General features: G+C 37.7%; 1 protein-coding gene across 1 annotated transcript; it reads left to right on the top strand.

Annotated features, from left to right (window-relative positions):
* Positions 1 to 651: 651 nt before the first annotated feature.
* Positions 652 to 15,918, top strand: LOC142226468 (chitinase-like protein Idgf3). The gene is made up of 3 exons (XM_075296513.1): positions 652 to 898; positions 14,545 to 15,096; positions 15,161 to 15,918. The coding sequence occupies exons 1-3, from the start codon at positions 790 to 792 to the stop codon at positions 15,817 to 15,819; spliced, it is 1,320 nt and encodes a 439-aa protein (XP_075152628.1). The 5' UTR covers positions 652 to 789; the 3' UTR covers positions 15,820 to 15,918.
* Positions 15,919 to 17,720: the final 1,802 nt, after the last annotated feature.

Raw genomic sequence — 17,720 nt, 5'->3', positions numbered from 1 at the left:
TAAAATAGGCACTTTTTATATACAAAAATATACATTTCTTATGTCAATCACGTTCTATTTAAATAAATGTTATTATTCTCATGATTAAGGAAACGCCAAATATGTAAATTTATTTATTGGCCGTTGAAACAAATTAAATAAATTGCATCGATACTGGGAATTCAAACTGGAAATATTAATGTCACTGGTACAAAAACAAACAACACTGTCCCTATCATTTCAAATGCCTTAAACAAGCAATGAAATAATTGTGCTTATACATATCAATCATCAACAGCAATTATCTCATACCGATTTCTTCATATCACCTACAACATATGTTCTAAATACATACTCTCACTTTTTTTTAAATAAATCTTAGCTCTTAAACAAAACACACACATTCTCTTCACTCTCTCTCTCTCTCTCTCTCTCAGAGTGACACATACAAGAAGCTTTGGCATTACTACTAACTCGCACAATTCATTCGAAATTCATTGTTTTTTAAAACCTCTCCTACTTCCCCCAAAATTCCCTAACCTATCCTCGTGCCATTAATAGAGATAGCAACAACAATAACAACAACGGATCTTTTGACCTCATCATAGCTATAAATGAAACTGATAAGTCTACTCTCTGGCTGTGATTTTTGTGCGATGTCGAGCCTAGCTTTGTCCAAACCTTAACAATTGGAACAAAATCAGTTCACATAAGCGGGTGCCGCAGATAAGACGACCAAAGACCAATACAAATCGAATATACATACGGATTGCGTAGTTGATAAAAACAGAACGATATTTCTCATTAACAATGAATTTCTGGGTAAATTTATTGGCCTTAGCTACATTGGGTCATTTGACCCTGGCTGCGGGTCCCAACATGATATGTTACTATGATGCTTCAAGTGAAGATCGAAGGGGTGAGTACAAGTAATGTGGCAAAAGTGTGAAAAAGTAAGTTAGTGATTAAAATGTAAACGAAAGTAATTAGGGGATTTTTTGTTTTGTTGGATGGGTGATTTTGAATTTCTGGGAAAAAGTGAATGCTGAATGTTTAGCACATGAGACCATCATGTATATTGAAAAAAAAAATATTACAACAATGAAAAAATAATAAAATTTTTAAAAAATTGATAATATATTTATATAACAAGTACTATATAACCACTTATTGAAGGAGAAAAATAATTTCTTTTCTAGGAACCGAAATTACAGACCAACGAGTTTGTTAAAGTAGTTTCTCTTTCTATCCGAATTTCATTCATTGGGGACAATGGTGGCAATGGGTACCTAATCAAAGATTTATTTTGTTTTAAAAACACATCTTTACGAATAAAAAAAACTTCCTTGGTTCAAAATTTCGTTTCGGAGGACAGAATAAATTTTTATGTATCAGCACATACAGTAATATTACTAATGAGGCTGGTGGTCACCAGACATCCCAAAGGGAAAAATAAGAATGGTGTAAAGTTAGCCAGTTCAAAAAGACCCCTTCAAAAAAGTGGTTTAATAGGCTCCCCCGCTGCTATTACTAATCATTTCAAATTTAAGATAAGCATAAACAACCAGAAATAAAAAACTAACTGAATACAATAGTGAAATAAGATTTTACACGTAGAAAAATAATTCATTTTTCTAGAACGAAATCTTAGATAAACAACCATCGTTTACCATTTGCTTTTCGATTTAACGAAATTTATTTGGAAGAGAAGTATATAGTTACTGTGATAGATGGGAGCCACCGTGGTGCAATGGTTAGCATGCCCGCCTTGCATACACAAGGTCGTGGGATCGATTCCTGCTACGACCGAACACCAAAAAGTTTTTCAGCGGTGGATTATCCCACCTCAGTAATGCTGGTGACATTTCTGAGGGTTTCAAAGCTTCTCTATGTGGTTTCACTGCAATGTGGAACGCCGTTCGGACCCGGCTATAAAAAGGAGGTCCCTTATCATTGAGCTTAACATGGAATCGGGCAGCACTCAGTGATAAGAGAGAAGTTCACCAATGTGGTATCACAATGGACTGAATAGTCTAAGTGAGCCTGATACATCGGGCTGCCACATAACCTAACCTAACCTAACCTTCTGTGATAAACTTTGATTCTGTTACATGAGGTTTATTTAGTTCTTAGCCCCTTTTTTATACCCTTCACCACTACTGTGGTACAGGGTATAATAAGTTTGTGCATTTGTATGTAACGCCAAGAAGGAAAAGTCTGAGACCCATCGTTTAGTATACCGATCGTCTTAGAATTAAATTCTGAGTCGATTTAGCGATGTCCGTCTGTCTGTCTGTCTGTTGATGTACTTTTGTGTGCAAAGTACAGCTCGCAGTTTTAGTCCGATTGTCCTAAAATTTCGTATAGGGTCCTGTTTCGACTCAAAGACGATCCCTATTGATTTTGGAAAAAATCGGTTCAGATTTAGATATAGCTGCCATATATATTTTTCACCGATCTGGTCATAATTGGCGTGTATATCAACCGATCTTCCTCAAATTCCGTACATCCGAATATTTTATGAGTCTCGAAAAACTTGCAAAATATCATCCAAATCGGTTCAGATTTAGATATAGCTCCCATATATAGCTTTCGCCCGATTTACACTTCTTTGTCCACAGAGGCCAATTTTTTGCTCCGATTTAGTTGAAATTTTGCACAGGGAGTAGAATTAGAATTATAGCTATGCGTGTCAAATTTGGTGGAAATCGGTTCAGATTTAGATATAGCTTCCATATATAGCTTTCGCCCGATTTACACTCATATGACCACAGAGGCCAATCTTTTACTCCGATTTAATTGAAATTTTGCACAGGGGGTAGAATAAGCATTGTAGCTATGCGTGCCAAATTTGGTTGAAATCGGTTCAGATTTAGATATAGCTCCCATATATAGCTTTCGCCCGATTTACACTCATATGACCACAGAGGCTAATTTTTTGCTCCGATTTAGTTGAAATTTTGCACAGGGAGTAGAATTAGCATTGTTTCTATGCGTGCCAAATTAGGTTGAAATCGGTTCAGATTTAGATATAGCCCCCATATATATGTTTTTCTGATTTGGACAAAAATGGTCAAAATACCAACATTTTCCTTGTAAAATCGCCACTGCTTAGTCGAAAAGTTGAAAAAATTACTCTAATTTTCTTAAACTTCTAATACATATATATCGAGCGATAAATCATAAATAAACTTTTGCGAAGTTTCCTTAAAATTGCTTCAGATTTAAATGTTTCCCATATTTTTTACTAACATTGTGTTCCACCCTAGTCCATCTTAAATTTTAAGTCTATAGATTTTGTAAAAGTCTATCACTTAAATTTTGAGTCTATAGATTTTGTAAAAGTCTATCAAATTCTGTCCAAATCGAGTGATATTTAAATGTATGTATTTGGGACAAACCTTTATATATAGCACCCAACACATTTGACAGATGTGATATGGTATCGAAAATTTAGATCTACAAAGTGGTGCAGGGTATATATAGTCGGCCCCGCCCGACTTTAGACTTTCCTTACTTGTTATAAGATAAACAATGTAGAAGAAATTATTTGATTTTATAATTTTTTCAAATTTTATATTTTACCCTGAATGAAAATCTAACCGCGAATCATACAGGTTGTAAGTAAACACAACAGAAAACAAGTAAGGAAAGTCTAAAGTCGGGCGGGCCGACTAAATTATACCCTGCACCACTTTGTAGATCTAAATTTTCGATACCATATCACATCCGTCAAATGTGTTGGGGGCTATATATAAAGGTTTGTCCCAAATACATACATTTAAATATCACTCGATCTGGACAGAATTTGATGGACTTCTACAAAATCTATAGACTCAAAATTTAAGTCGTCTAATGCACTAGGTTGGAACACAATGTTAGTAAAAAAAAAATATGGGAAACATTTAAATCTGAAGCAATTTTAAGGAAACTTAGCAAAAGTTTATTTATGATTTATAGCTCGATATATATGTATTAGAAGTTTAGGAAAATTAGAGTCATATTTACAACTTTTCGACTAAGCAGTTTACAAGGCAAATGTTGGAATTTTGACCATTTTTGACGAAATCTGAAAAACATATATATGGGAGCTATTATATTTCATGTTAGCCTGATAATGAAACAGGCAATTGACGTCCAAATGCATTATATCTAATTATACAATTATTCTTCGAGCTTTATGGACAGATATAGATTAAGGAACATGGTTAATAGAGCCATTGAAAAGAAAACGCCAGATACCAATCTATACACGCCTGGACTGTACATGTTTCGGTTCTGAACCGATTTCAACCAAATTTGGCACGCATATCTACAATGCTAATTTTAATCCCAGTGCAAAATTTCAATTAAATCGGAGTAAAAGATTAGCCTCTGTGGTCATATGAGTGTAAATCGGGCGAACGATATATATGGGATCTATATCTAAATCTGAACCGATTTCAACAAAATTTGGCACACTTGACTACACTACTAATTGTACTCCTAGTGCAAAATTTCAACCAAATTGGCGTAAAACTCTGGCTTCTGGGACCGTAGTAGTCCATATCGGGCAAATGATATATATGGGAGCTATATCTAAATCTGAACCGATTTCAATAAAATCTGGCGCACTTGACTATAGTACTAATTGTTCTTCTTGTGCAAAATTTTAAGAAAATTAAGGTAAAACTCTGGCTTCTAAGGCCATATAAGTCCATATCGGGCGAAATTTATATGGGAGCTATATCTAAATCTGAACCGATTTCTTCCAAAACACATACTTGTGCCAAGTTTGAAGTCGATTGGAATAAAACTGCGACCTAAACTTTGATTACAAAAATGTGTTCACGGACATGGCTATATCGACTCAGGAGCATTTTTGCCAAAGACACCATGTGTCTATCTCGTCTCCTTCTGGGAGTTGCAAACATATGCACTAACTTATAATACCCTGTTCCACAGTGTGGCGCAGGGTATAATTATCGCTGTAGCCATCAACGGACGCTTTTAAGTGTTCGGTATAACATGCTATCAGATAGTTACTACGAAATCAAAATGTGTCTTCTTTATGGCATAAAGACCGAAAACAACAGTGTTTCAAATAAATGAAATGGACACTTATTTTGGATTAAAAAGTAACCAAATAAAAACCATACCAATGTCGACCAGTGTTGCCAGTATTTTTCTGTCTCTTGTCCCCAAATTGGTGCGCTTTCGATCCGCAAAAATCGCCAAGTTAAATTAAAATTCCACACAAAGTCCCCAAGAAATTGTTAACAAGTTTTTATGATAAATACAAAATAGGTTCTGCTGTAGAAAATCAGTAATAATTTAATCATGTAACAAGTATATACGGCCGTAAGTTCAGCCAGGCCGAAGATTGTGTACCCTCCACCATGGATTGCGTAGGAACTTCTACTGAAGACTGTCATCCACAATCGAATTACTTGGGTTGCGGTAAATTTTGCCGATGACAAGGTATCATAAAACTTCCTAATACCATAATATATACCACGTAGTCCATACGTGGTATATATTAAATTTAAAATGGCCGATTAAATACGTATATAATTAAGTTTGACAAAATTTTGTATAGAAATAAAATTTTTACAAAATAAAATTTTGACATTTTCTATAGAAGTAAAATTTGGACAAAATTTTCTATAGAAATACGATTTTAACAAAATTTTCTATAGAAATAAAATTTTGACAAAATTTTCTATAGAAATAAAATTTTTACAAAATTTTCAAAAGATTTAAAATTTTGACAACATTCTCTATAGAATTAACATTTTGACAAAATTTTCTACAGAAATAAAATTTTGCCAAAATTTTCTATAGAAATAAAAATTGACAAAATTTTCTATAGGAATAAAATTTCGACAAAATTTTCTATAGAAATAAAATTTTGACAAAATTTTCTATAGAAATAAAATTTTGCTAGATTATTTTGCCCGAGTGGCAAGCATGATTATGAACCGATATGGACCAATTTTTGTGTGATTGGGGATCGGCTATATATAACTATAGACCGATATGGATCAATTTTGGCATGGTTATTAGCGGCCATATATTAACACCACGTTTCAAATTTCAACCGGATAGGTTGAATTTTGCTCGTCCAAGTGGCTCCAAGTGGAACTTAACCCATTCAACCGTCGAACTGAACGGACGTGTTTTCTAATAGCGGAGTATTTCATCGTAATAAGTACTTATTACGAATTTCATGTGTGGTGGAAATAATAAACCACCATGCAGCGAAATTCAAAGTCATCCACTGGGTTGCTAACTTCAGGGCCCAGTGGACGGGTAACGACTGAAGTTATAAATTTGGGCAGCGACCAAGAGTCAGGCCCAATTAGTCGACCTGTAGACGGGTCGACTGGCGGTGACACTTTGGCAAGTCGAACCTTTTCTAAGGTGACGACATCAAAAGGAGGCAATCCCTCTCGAAAGAGATTCAAGGAACAAAGAAATGCTTTGTTTATCCTAAAGAAATTAGGATCAGTCGACCCAAGCACGTTGTCGGCTAAGCAAAGCGATTCCTTAAAATGGGCTCAAGGAATTCTTGAAGCTGGAAAAAGGGAACGATCGCCGGATGAGCTACCATCCTCTAAACGGGATCAAAGATCGTTTGCCTCAGTTGCAAAAGACAGCCTTGTGATGGCTATTATTAATAAAGGAGCATTGGACGGTATGATTCCAAAGCAAAAATGGGGGGAAATTGAGAACGCGATGTCTGGTGTCTACTCAGAGGTGCGAAAAAAGTTTCCCGGACCAAGTCCTCGACAGCAAGATGCTGGATGGTATCAAGGACGATATAAGTTAATAGCTTTTGCAGACCAGAGGTCTATGGATTGCTTTAAAGCTGCATTGATGCTAATTGGTGAAGTTTGGGAAGGAGCCGCTTTGGAGTTAGTCGATAAAAAAGACATACCGGCTAAACCTAGAGCACATGCATGGATACCGGCAAACCCTCCTGATCCTGAGTCAATACTAGAGAGACTAAAAGAATGTAACCCAGATCTTCCAACCGCCGATTGGAAGGTTGGTCGTTTGGATGAGGTGGATGGACCAAGACGACATGCGGTGTTTATATTAAACATAGAGTCGCTGCCACATCTAGCCCAGACCCAAGGACGCGTAAGTTATGGCTTTCATGATATCCATATGAAGGTATACAAAAGCGATCAGCCAAAGGATACCGAAACGGACAAGCCACCGGTAGAGTCAGCAGTGAAAAAATCTCCTAGCGAAGCCGAAGGAGACATAAAACCGGCAGACTATGGCGAAAATCATATGCGGAAAGTTTCTACAGGCTCAAGCCTCACCAAAGCTGAACCGCGGACTGTTGCGAGAGTCACCGAGATCTGTGAAGAGGAAGCCCTTGATGACTCAATTGAAGCGGCTGATGTGACGGTGGTTGAAAATTTGGATGGTTCTACGGTTCCTCCAGATAAATCTTCACCATTGTAAGGCCGCTTGTGCTGCCTTAAAAGTTCTCCTGATGAAAGGAGACATAGATATAGTTCTTATTCAAGAACCATACATATATAAGAACAAGATCTGTGAATTAAGCACTCCGGGTTTCAAACTTTTGCATAATACCGGTAACGATATAAATCGAGCATGTATAATTGCTAAAAACGAACTAAACTTGTTTCTGCTTCCTTCATTGAGCAATGCAGATACTGTCGTAGCCAGTCTAGAGATATCCACATGCAAATATTGGGTATCTTCGGTCTACATGGGACATGATAGGGATATGCCACCCTGTGCCGTTAAGACCTTAGTTGAGGAGTCACTAAAAACAAAGACAAAGCTCATTATGGGATGCGATGCAAATGCACATCATAGTATTTGGGGAAGTAGTGATACTAATGCAAGGGGAGAGTCGCTAATAGAGTTTATTTTGCGTACTAACCTGGTAGTTTGCAATAAGGGAGATGCACCAACCTTCGTCACCAGGAACAGACAAGAGGTTTTGGACGTAACGTTGACCTCTCCGGAACTGAATGATAAGATATCTGAGTGGCAAGTTTTGAGGGAACATAGCTTCTCAGATCATCGCTACATCAGTTTCAGATTGGCTGTTCGTACTTCAAAGACCATATTTCCGCCAAATGTTAGGAAAGCTGATTGGAATAGGTATAGGGAATCGTTCAATTTGATGATACCGGAAATGCCGGAGACAAATATGAGCACTGTGCAAGATATCGAACAAGCAGTGGAGCGGATTACGAAGGCCTTCAACATTTCACTGAAAGCTGCTTGCCCTAGGGGAAAGCCAAGGGGAAAAAATCGGCCGCCATGGTGGACTACGGAGTTAAGTAATATGAGGAAATCCTGCAGGAAGCTCTTTAACAAAGCAAAGTCCACAAGAGCTCCGGAGGATTGGGACACTTACAAGATGAATCTGAGAGAATATAAACGAGAACTGAGAAGGTCTCAACAAAACTCTTGGGATGATTACTGTAGCAGTATTGAGAATACGTCAGAGGCTTCCAGACTACGGAAGGTACTAGCATCCACTAACACCGCTCCAGGTTTCATTAAAACATCGGAGGGAAATTGGACAACGTCCAGTGAGGAGACGTTGGAGGTACTTTTGGACACACACTTCCCTGGAAATCAGACGGTTGAACCATGTTCCGGCGGTGTAACAGAGGCTCGGCGATCACTTCCTATCGAGGAAATTGTGTCGGAATCTAGAATAAAATGGGCTTTAAATAGCTTTGGACCATTCAAATCCCCCGGACCTGATGGAATTACTCCGGCGGAGTTACAGGCAGTGGCTGAAAGAATTATCCCCTGGTTGACGGTGATATATAAACAATGTGTAAACTTAGCATATATTCCAGAAAAGTGGAGGGAAACAAAAGTCGTCTTCATACCTAAAGCAGGAAAAGCCTCTCACTGGAGTGCGAAGGATTTCCGACCAATCAGCTTATCCTCATTCCTACTTAAGACCCTGGAGAGGATGATAGACATGTATCTTAGAACTAGCGTGGATTCAAGTTTGCTCTCGAAACGACAGCATGCATACTCGAAGGGCAGGTCTACTGAGACCGCATTGCATGAACTGGTCAGCTTTATTGAAAGCTCACTATCTGTCAAAGAATACACAATCGTGGCGTTTCTAGACATCGAAGGGGCGTTCAATAATGTCCATCCGAGCTCGATATTAAATGGACTGACAACTCTCAATGTTGATCCAGGTATACTTAGGCTGGTAGACGAACTTCTAATAAAGAGACGTATTTCAGCCGCACTAGGGCAAGCAAACATACAAAGGTATGTGAACAGAGGCACTCCCCAAGGAGGAGTTCTATCACCTCTTCTTTGGAATGTTGCTATACACAACCTTCTGGTTTCTCTAGAAAAAGAAAGGATAAAAGTGGTGGCATACGCAGATGATGTGGCGCTAGCAGTCAGGGGAAAATTCCCATCCACAATCAGAGATATTATACAGAGAGCTCTCCGGATGACTGAGAAATGGGCGAAAGATAATGGTCTTGGTGTAAATCCAGCAAAGACAGAAATAGTCATGTACTGCAAAGATCGCAAAACTCCCACGGTTAGGCCCATTTCCTTAGGGGGTACTGAAATTCCCTTTGGTGAGTGTGCAAAATACCTTGGCGTTATTTTGGACAGGAAGCTGAATTTTAGGCTTAATATTGAAGAGAGGGCGAGAAAAGCCACGGTAGCTTTGTACTCGTGCAAAAAGGCAATAGGGAAAAAGTGGGGACTAAAACCAAAAATTGTGCATTGGCTATACACGGCAGTGGTTAGACCTATAATGCTATATGGTGTTGTAGTCTGGTGGCCGGCACTTCAGAAACCGACTTGTTTAGATAAAGTTCAGCGTATGGCGAGCTTATGTATCTCAGGCGCATTTAGTAAGACAGGAACAGACTCCCTTAATGTCATGCTACATCTATTGCCTTTAGACATTTTGGCCAAACAGTCAGCTGCAACAACGGCTGTGCGGTTGCGCGAGCTATCGCTGTGGTCGGAAAAAATGTACGGTCATAGTTCGGTCCTCAAAGTAATGCCAGATGTGCCTAACGTAGTGGATTACACCCTGGCAAAACCACTTTTCGACAAAAAGTTTGAAACTCTAATTCCCAACAGTGAGGCGTGGTGTACACAGACCCCGGGGAATAAAAGATATATAGATTTCTATACTGATGGCTCCAAATTGAATGGACAAGTGGGGTTCGGAGTATATTCTAAAGATCTGGAAATTCGAATAGCGAAAAGATTACCTAATCACTGTAGTGTTTTTCAGGCTGAAATATTGGCAATAAGAGAGGTGGTGAATTGGCTGAGAAGTAATGTTCCAACAAATATTGGCATTAATATATACTCAGACAGTCAACCTGCAATAAAATCCTTGGACTCTGTGTTCCTTAACTCAAAAACGGCCATAGACTGCCGCAAATCTCTCAACGAGATGGCTGAGCAGTACAATATTCACCTAATATGGGTGCCTGGTCATAGGAACATACCGGGGAACTGTGAAGCAGATGTGTTAGCAAGGCTAGGAACTACCTTACATATTCCAGGGGAACTAGAATCTGTTGGTATGCCTCTGGCCACCTGCAAGCTCTTACTGCGTGAGAAGGCTGTTATGATGGCCAATATTCGATGGGAAAATTGCAAGGGTTGTAACGACACCAAGCAAATATGGCCCCATTTAAACTTAAACCGCACACTAGATATGCTGGTGTTCTCAAGGCGTCAGATAGCACTCCTGATATCTGCTATAACGGGTCGCTGCCTGATAGGCGAATTTGCAAAAACTATAGGTGCGAAGTATAATGACTATTGTATAAGCTGTCATGACGTGGAGGAAAAGGAATCAATTAAACACCTCTTGTGTGAGTGTCCTGCTTTTTGTGTAAGGCGTAAGCGAATTTTAGGAGCATATAGCTTTAGATTACTGGCTGACCTGGAAAACGTTAACTTAAGTAGTTTGTTAATGTTTTTGGAGCAATCTGGTTGGTTCCACAAAAGTAAATAATAGAGAAGGTTCAGTGGTTAAGACTAGAAGTGCCCATATGTAATAGGTACTTTTAGTTAAATGTGGTATCACAATGGACTGAATAGTCTAAGTGAGCCTGAAATTTAATCGGGCTGCCACTTTAACCTAACCTACCTAACCTAAGTGGCTCCGGAGTTAAAATCTGGAGATCGGTTTATATAGGGGCTACATATAATTATGGACCGATATGGACCAATTTTTGCATGGATGTTAGAGACTATATACTACACCACGTACCAAATTTCAACCGGATCGGAAGAATTTTGCTCCTCTAAGAGGTTCCGGAGTTCAAATCGGTTTATATAGGGGCTATATATAATTATGGACCGATATGGACCAATTTTTGCATGGATGTTAGAGACCATATGCTAATACCACGTACCAAATTTCAGCCGTTTCGGATAAAATTTGCTTCTCTTTGAGGCTCCGCAAGCCAAATCTGGGGATCGGTTTATATGGGGGCTATATATAATTATGGACCGATGTGGACCAATTTTTGCATGGTTGTTAGAGACAATATGCTAACACCATGTACTAAATTTCAACCGGATCGGATGAAATTTGCTTCTCTTAGAGCACTCGCAAGCCAAATTTGGGGGTCCGTTTATATGGGGGCTATACGTAAAAGTGGACCGATATGGACCATTTTTTGCTTGGTTGTTAGAGACCATATACTAACACCATGTACCAAATTTCAGCCTGATCGGATGAAATTTGCTTCTCTTAGAGCAATCGCAAGCCAAATTTGGGGGTCCGTTTATAAGGGGGCTATACGTATAAGTGAACCGATATGGACCAATTTTTGTGTGGTTGTTAGAGACCACATACTTACACCATGTACTAAATTTCAGCCGGATCGGATGAAATTTGCTTCTCTTAGAGGCCTCGCAAGCCAAATTTTGGGGTCCGTTTATATGGGGGCTATACGTAAAAGTGGACCGATATGGCCCATTTGCAATACCATCCGACCTACATCAATAACAACTACTTGTGCCAAGTTTCAAGTCGATAGCTTGTTTCGTTCGGAAGTTAGCGTGATTTCAACAGTCGGACTGACGGACGGACGGACATGCTCAGATCGACTCAGAATTTCACCACGACCCAGAATATATATACTTTATAGGGTCTTAGAGCAATATTTCGATGTGTTACAAACGGAATGACAAAGTTAATATACCCCCATCCTATGGTGGAGGGTATAAAAAATATATACAAAATGTCATACTAGCGTGCAAGCTGCAATAAGATAAAGATTTCGAAACAAAAATCCGGAGACAGGTGATCGTCTTCCAAATGTTCGAAAAATTAAAATGGCCGTTCGGTTACCACATTTAGGCCTGATTACTCACGAAATGATTTCACAATTGTAGAAAAAAAATTGAATAAAATTATAAATTAGCGCTTGAGCCCCCAAACGAAAATTCTATATCTGTTTCTAGTCCAAATACTCCATTTGCACTCCAACTCTCCAAGTCCCTAACTAAAAATGTTCGTCCCCTTTCACGAAAAAATATCCTATATTTGGGAAAAACCCCCTATACTGGCAACACTGATGTCGACTACTTTCGAAACTCTTAATGCGGGTACAACAAAATCATATGAAATAAAACACAGCTCAGCTCTCCATCTAACGCTTAGTACTAAGTTCGTTTCTGCGAAAAACAAATACAGTGAACCCTATCAAATTTGGACACTCTGAAAACCGGACACCTCCCAAATGTGGACAGTTGTCTGGGGACGTTTGATATATTAACACATTAAAATTAACTTCGGATAACTGGACACCTCCCAATTGTGATCAAAACTAAGGCAAACGTGGGTGTCCATCTTTCAGAGGTTTCACTGTATCAGCATTTATCACTGTGAATGGGGTCTAAATCATGGGGTTGTTAAATTATTTATGCGAAAAAATATACCTGCCTATTTTCCGTGTAAAATGTTACTGTTGTATCACTATATCTTCGAAAGTATTCAAAATGAAAGATTTCACAGTTTCGCTTTCATAAAGAATATAACAGTTTTCCGTGCGAAATTGTGATCTTAGTATCAAGGTTAATTAAAAGGAATAAAGATTCGAGGTTTAGAAGATTAAATCGGGAAACCGGTGTATATCAAAATACGCAGAAGATGCCTGGGGGTCGTGTCCCCCAAAATTTTATCGAACCTATAGAAACTCAATCAGAGTCCAAGGTAAATTTTCTTCAAATCTGTGGATCGGTTCATATGGGGAGTTTATATAATTATGAACCGATATGGACCAATTATTACAAGGTTGTAAGGGAACATATATTAACATTACGTACGAAAACTCAACCAGATCGGATGACATTGGCCCCTCCAAAAAGGCCCGTAATCTGTGGATCGGTTTGTTTGGGGCCTATATATAATTATCGACCGATATGGACCAGTTATGGTATGGTTGTTAGGGGATTGGCATCACTAGATCGACTCAGAATTTCACCACGGCCCAGAATATATACATCCTTTAAGGGATCTAAGCACGATTACCACTCCTGCCAAAAATATTCTACAAAAATCGACCAAATTAAAAAAATATTATTTTGAAGATGTTGATCCAATTTTTGTGGTGAGTTAAAAAAAAATGATTTATCTTCGAATGAAATGTTTTATTTATTTATCTTATTTTATATTATGATATTATTAACGATTTTATCTTGCACTAACAAGGGAAAGTTACTACTTCTACAAAAGGGAGACTTTACTCACAATGGACTTTGATAGTGTAACCTAACAAGTAAATAAACATATTGAATTCATACAAAATTTTATTTCTATAGAAAATTTTGTTTCTATTGAGAGTTTTGTCAAAATTTTATTTTTATATAATTTTTTATTCAATTTATTCCTATATAAAGTTCTTAGTTGGAGAGGAATATTTTGTAAAATCAACCAAAACGGGAAAAATTCTACTAATCTACCATACAGTAAAACATCTACCATTTTTGGTAGAATTTTACCAACTGTGGCAGCCGTGGGTCTACGGCTTCGTTATTGAAGTCATTAAATTGATTACAACAGAATCTTTGATTGGGAATCTAAATTTTTTTCTTACTGCACCCAGAGAAGAAATATGATGATCTCAAACATGTTTAAAGAGCAAAGTTTTGTTTTTGGATGGGGAACATGTAAGATGTTTGTCGCAACTATGTTATTTTCTCATTCTCATATTTTGGAGAGAAAATAACATTTTTGGGACAAACATGTACCATGTTCTCCTTCTAAAAATAACATTTTGTTCTTGAAACATATATGAGATGATCATATTCTTTCTCTGTGTGTGGTTAAACTTTTTTTCATATCGCCAACTTATTTGCCTTTATGTTTCTGTCGCTGCACTCACTTAAATGACTTAATTAAAATTAGTTTGTTTTAAATACGAGTAGATTGATTATATATAATTAATTTAAAATTATTTTATTTTTTAGCAACAAGCAAGTCAAGAGTAATTTTCATTCAAAACTGTACCATTATCATAGTTTCTTTTTCTCTCTCTCCCTCTCTCATATTTTCCCTAGGACCTGCTAAATTCTCAATTCCCGATCTTGAGACAGCTGTTCAGTTTTGTACACATTTGGTGTATGGCTTTGCTGGAATTAATGCTGAAACCTTTGAGGTGATGAGTCTAAATACCGATCGTGATTTACAGCGGCGACACTTTGCCACTGTTACAGCATTGAGAGAGCGATTCCCCAATACAAAATTCCTTTTGGGTGTAGGTGGTGATAAAGATTTGCAAAATCCAGAGAAATATGTTAATCTATTGGAAGCTGGACGTGAAAAGCAAAGTAAATTTGTTAACTCAGCTCGTGATGTTTTGCGTACCTATAACTTTGATGGCTTGGATTTGGCTTTCCAATTTCCACGCAATAAACCACGTAAGGTCCACTCGGATGTTGGTCAAGCCTGGAAGAGTTTCAAAAAGTTATTCACTGGTGATTTTGTTGTGGACGAAAAGGCTAGCGAACACAAAGAGGAATTCTCTGATTTGGTAAAGGATCTGAAGGCTGCATTTGTTCCCTATAATATGATATTGGCCCTGACGGTATTGCCCAATGTCAATTCATCATGTAAGTTTTGTTTTGAGGGGGATTTGACCTAAAAGGAAATTATTTTATTTTTTCGTTTTCACAGGGTATTTCGATGCTCCTACCATTAATAATCATGTGGACCTAATAACCTTGGCTGCTTTTGATTTTACAACACCCGAAAGGAATCCCGAAGAAGCTGATTATACAGGTCCCATTTATGCCCCAGCCTTGGAGGGCAATCGTCAACCTTTCTACAATATTGACAATCAAGTGGATTTCTGGATTTCCCAAGGTGTGCCACATAGTAAAATTAATTTGGGTGTTCCTGCTTATGGTCGTGCCTGGAAAATGACCTCCGACTCTAAGGCTGATGGTTTCCCCGTTGTGGCCAAAACAGATGGCCCTGCTCCGGCTGGGCCCGAATCCAAAACTCCAGGCCTATTGACATGGTCTGAAGTTTGTCTCAAATTGCCTAATCCTTCAAATGTTGCTAAAACTGGTGCTGATGCCCCCTTGCGTCGTGTCAATGATCCCACCAAAAGATATGGTGTCTATGCTTTCCGTGCCGCTGATGCAAATGGTGAACATGGCATTTGGGTAAGCTATGATGATCCCGATACTGCATCAAATAAAGCTGCTTTCGTTAGAAGCCGTGGTTTGGGTGGTGCTGCCTTATTCGATTTGAGTATGGATGATTTCCGTGGTACTTGTACGGGTGACAAATTCCCCATGTTACGGGCTATGAAATATAGACTTCTCTAAGTCTAACTCAAATGAAGAACTCTAAGAGATTATGAGATGTAAATATTGAAAAGTTTTAGAAGCACAAATAAATATTAAAAATTTTGTTGGTATATGGAATTATGTAACTTTTTATTGGTATAGGGTATTTGACACGGAGTGTTACCAATTCAAAGGACCTCATTATGGAGATAACTTCCAGCATGTTTTCCCTTTAGTTCCGCTTTATTACATTCCGACTAGGTCTAGGTGAATTTGTTTTTTTGTTTATTACCTTGGGCGGCTCCTTGCCTTCCCGTTCTACCGTTGGTCATGATTCTTTGGTTTCCGACTTAAGTTCGGTGTCATTACCATACCATAGAATAATGATAGTGGTATTTTATAAGTTTGTCATTCCGTTTGTAACATACCGAAATATCGATTTTTGACTATATATAAATATGTCCGTCTATCTATCTGTTGTAATCACGGTACAGCCTTCAATAATGGCAATATCGTCCTGAAATTTGGCACATATTCTTCTTTTGTCTGCACATAAGCAAAGTTCGAAGATAGGCTACATCGATATTTTTTTTTTATAAACCAATCCCCCGATTTGGAGTCTTGATCGTCACCGTAATTTTCATTCAATTTGCCTGAAATTCAAAATATAGATATATTTTAGGTCCATGTATAGGTGTGCCAAATATGGAGTGTATAGACCGATCTCCAGATTTAACTTCTTGGGCGCCTAGAGACCGAAATTTTTATGCTATGTATCCGAAATTCAAAATATATACATACTTTAAGTCTACAAAGAGTCGTGCTGAATATGTTGTATATAGGTCCAGGTTTTGATATAGCTCCCATCTAAACCGATCCCTCGATTCGGAGTCTTGAGCGTTAAGACACCCTAATTTTCATCCGATTAGCTTGAAATCAAAAATCTAGACATATTTTAGGTCCATAAAGAGTTGTGCCAAATATGGAGTGTATCGGTCAATGATCGATCTCCCGATTTGACTTCTTGAGCATCTAGATATCCCAATTTGTATACAATTTGGCCAAAAAGATTTGTAGCGAATATGATGCATATAGGTCCACGCTATAGTATAGCCACTATATAGACAGATCTCCGATTTGACTTCTTGGACTTCTAAACGCCGCAATTTGTATCCGATTTGCTTGAAATATGAAATCTGGGGGTACTTTAGGTGTACAAAGAGATGTGCCGAATATGGTGTAAAGCGGCCCAGGTTTGTATATAGCTCCCATATAGGGCGATCTCCCGATTGTTCTTTTTGAGCAACTACGAGTATATATCAACATTTTCAGACCAAGTAATGAATTCAATAATAGCCAGTGCCTGGGAATCAAAATTTAATTTAATTTAATTTTAACAAACGATTCTATAGAAAAAAAATGTTAACACACGTTTCTATTGAAATAACATTTTTACAAAATTTTCTATAGAAATAAAGATTTGACAAAATTTTCTATAGAAATGACATTTTAATAAAATATTCTATAGAAAAAAATGTTAACAAACTTTTCTATAGAAATAAAATTTTGATAAAAAATTCTAAGGAAATAAAATTTTGAAAAAATTTTTCTATAGAAATAAAATTTTGGTAGATTATTTTTGGCTGGAGTGGCCGATATGGACCAATTTTTGTGTGATTGGAGATCGGCTATATATAACTATAGACCGATATGGACCAATTTTGGTATGGTTGTTAGCGGCCATATACTAACACCACGTTCCAAATTTGAACCAGATCGAAAGAATTTTGCTTCTCCAAGAGGCTCCGGAGGTTAAATCTTGGGATCGGGTTATATGGGGGCTATATATAATTGTGAACCGATGTGGACCAATTTTTGCATGGGTGTTAGAGACCTTATACTTACACCTCGTTCCACATTTGAACCGGATCGGATGAATT

This window comes from Haematobia irritans, chromosome 2, assembly GCF_050003625.1.
Source record: "Haematobia irritans isolate KBUSLIRL chromosome 2, ASM5000362v1, whole genome shotgun sequence".
In the NCBI taxonomy this organism is placed as follows: domain Eukaryota; kingdom Metazoa; phylum Arthropoda; class Insecta; order Diptera; family Muscidae; genus Haematobia; species Haematobia irritans.
The sequence above is the reverse complement of the archived record's forward strand: the minus strand, read 5'-3'. Positions and strand labels throughout refer to the sequence as shown.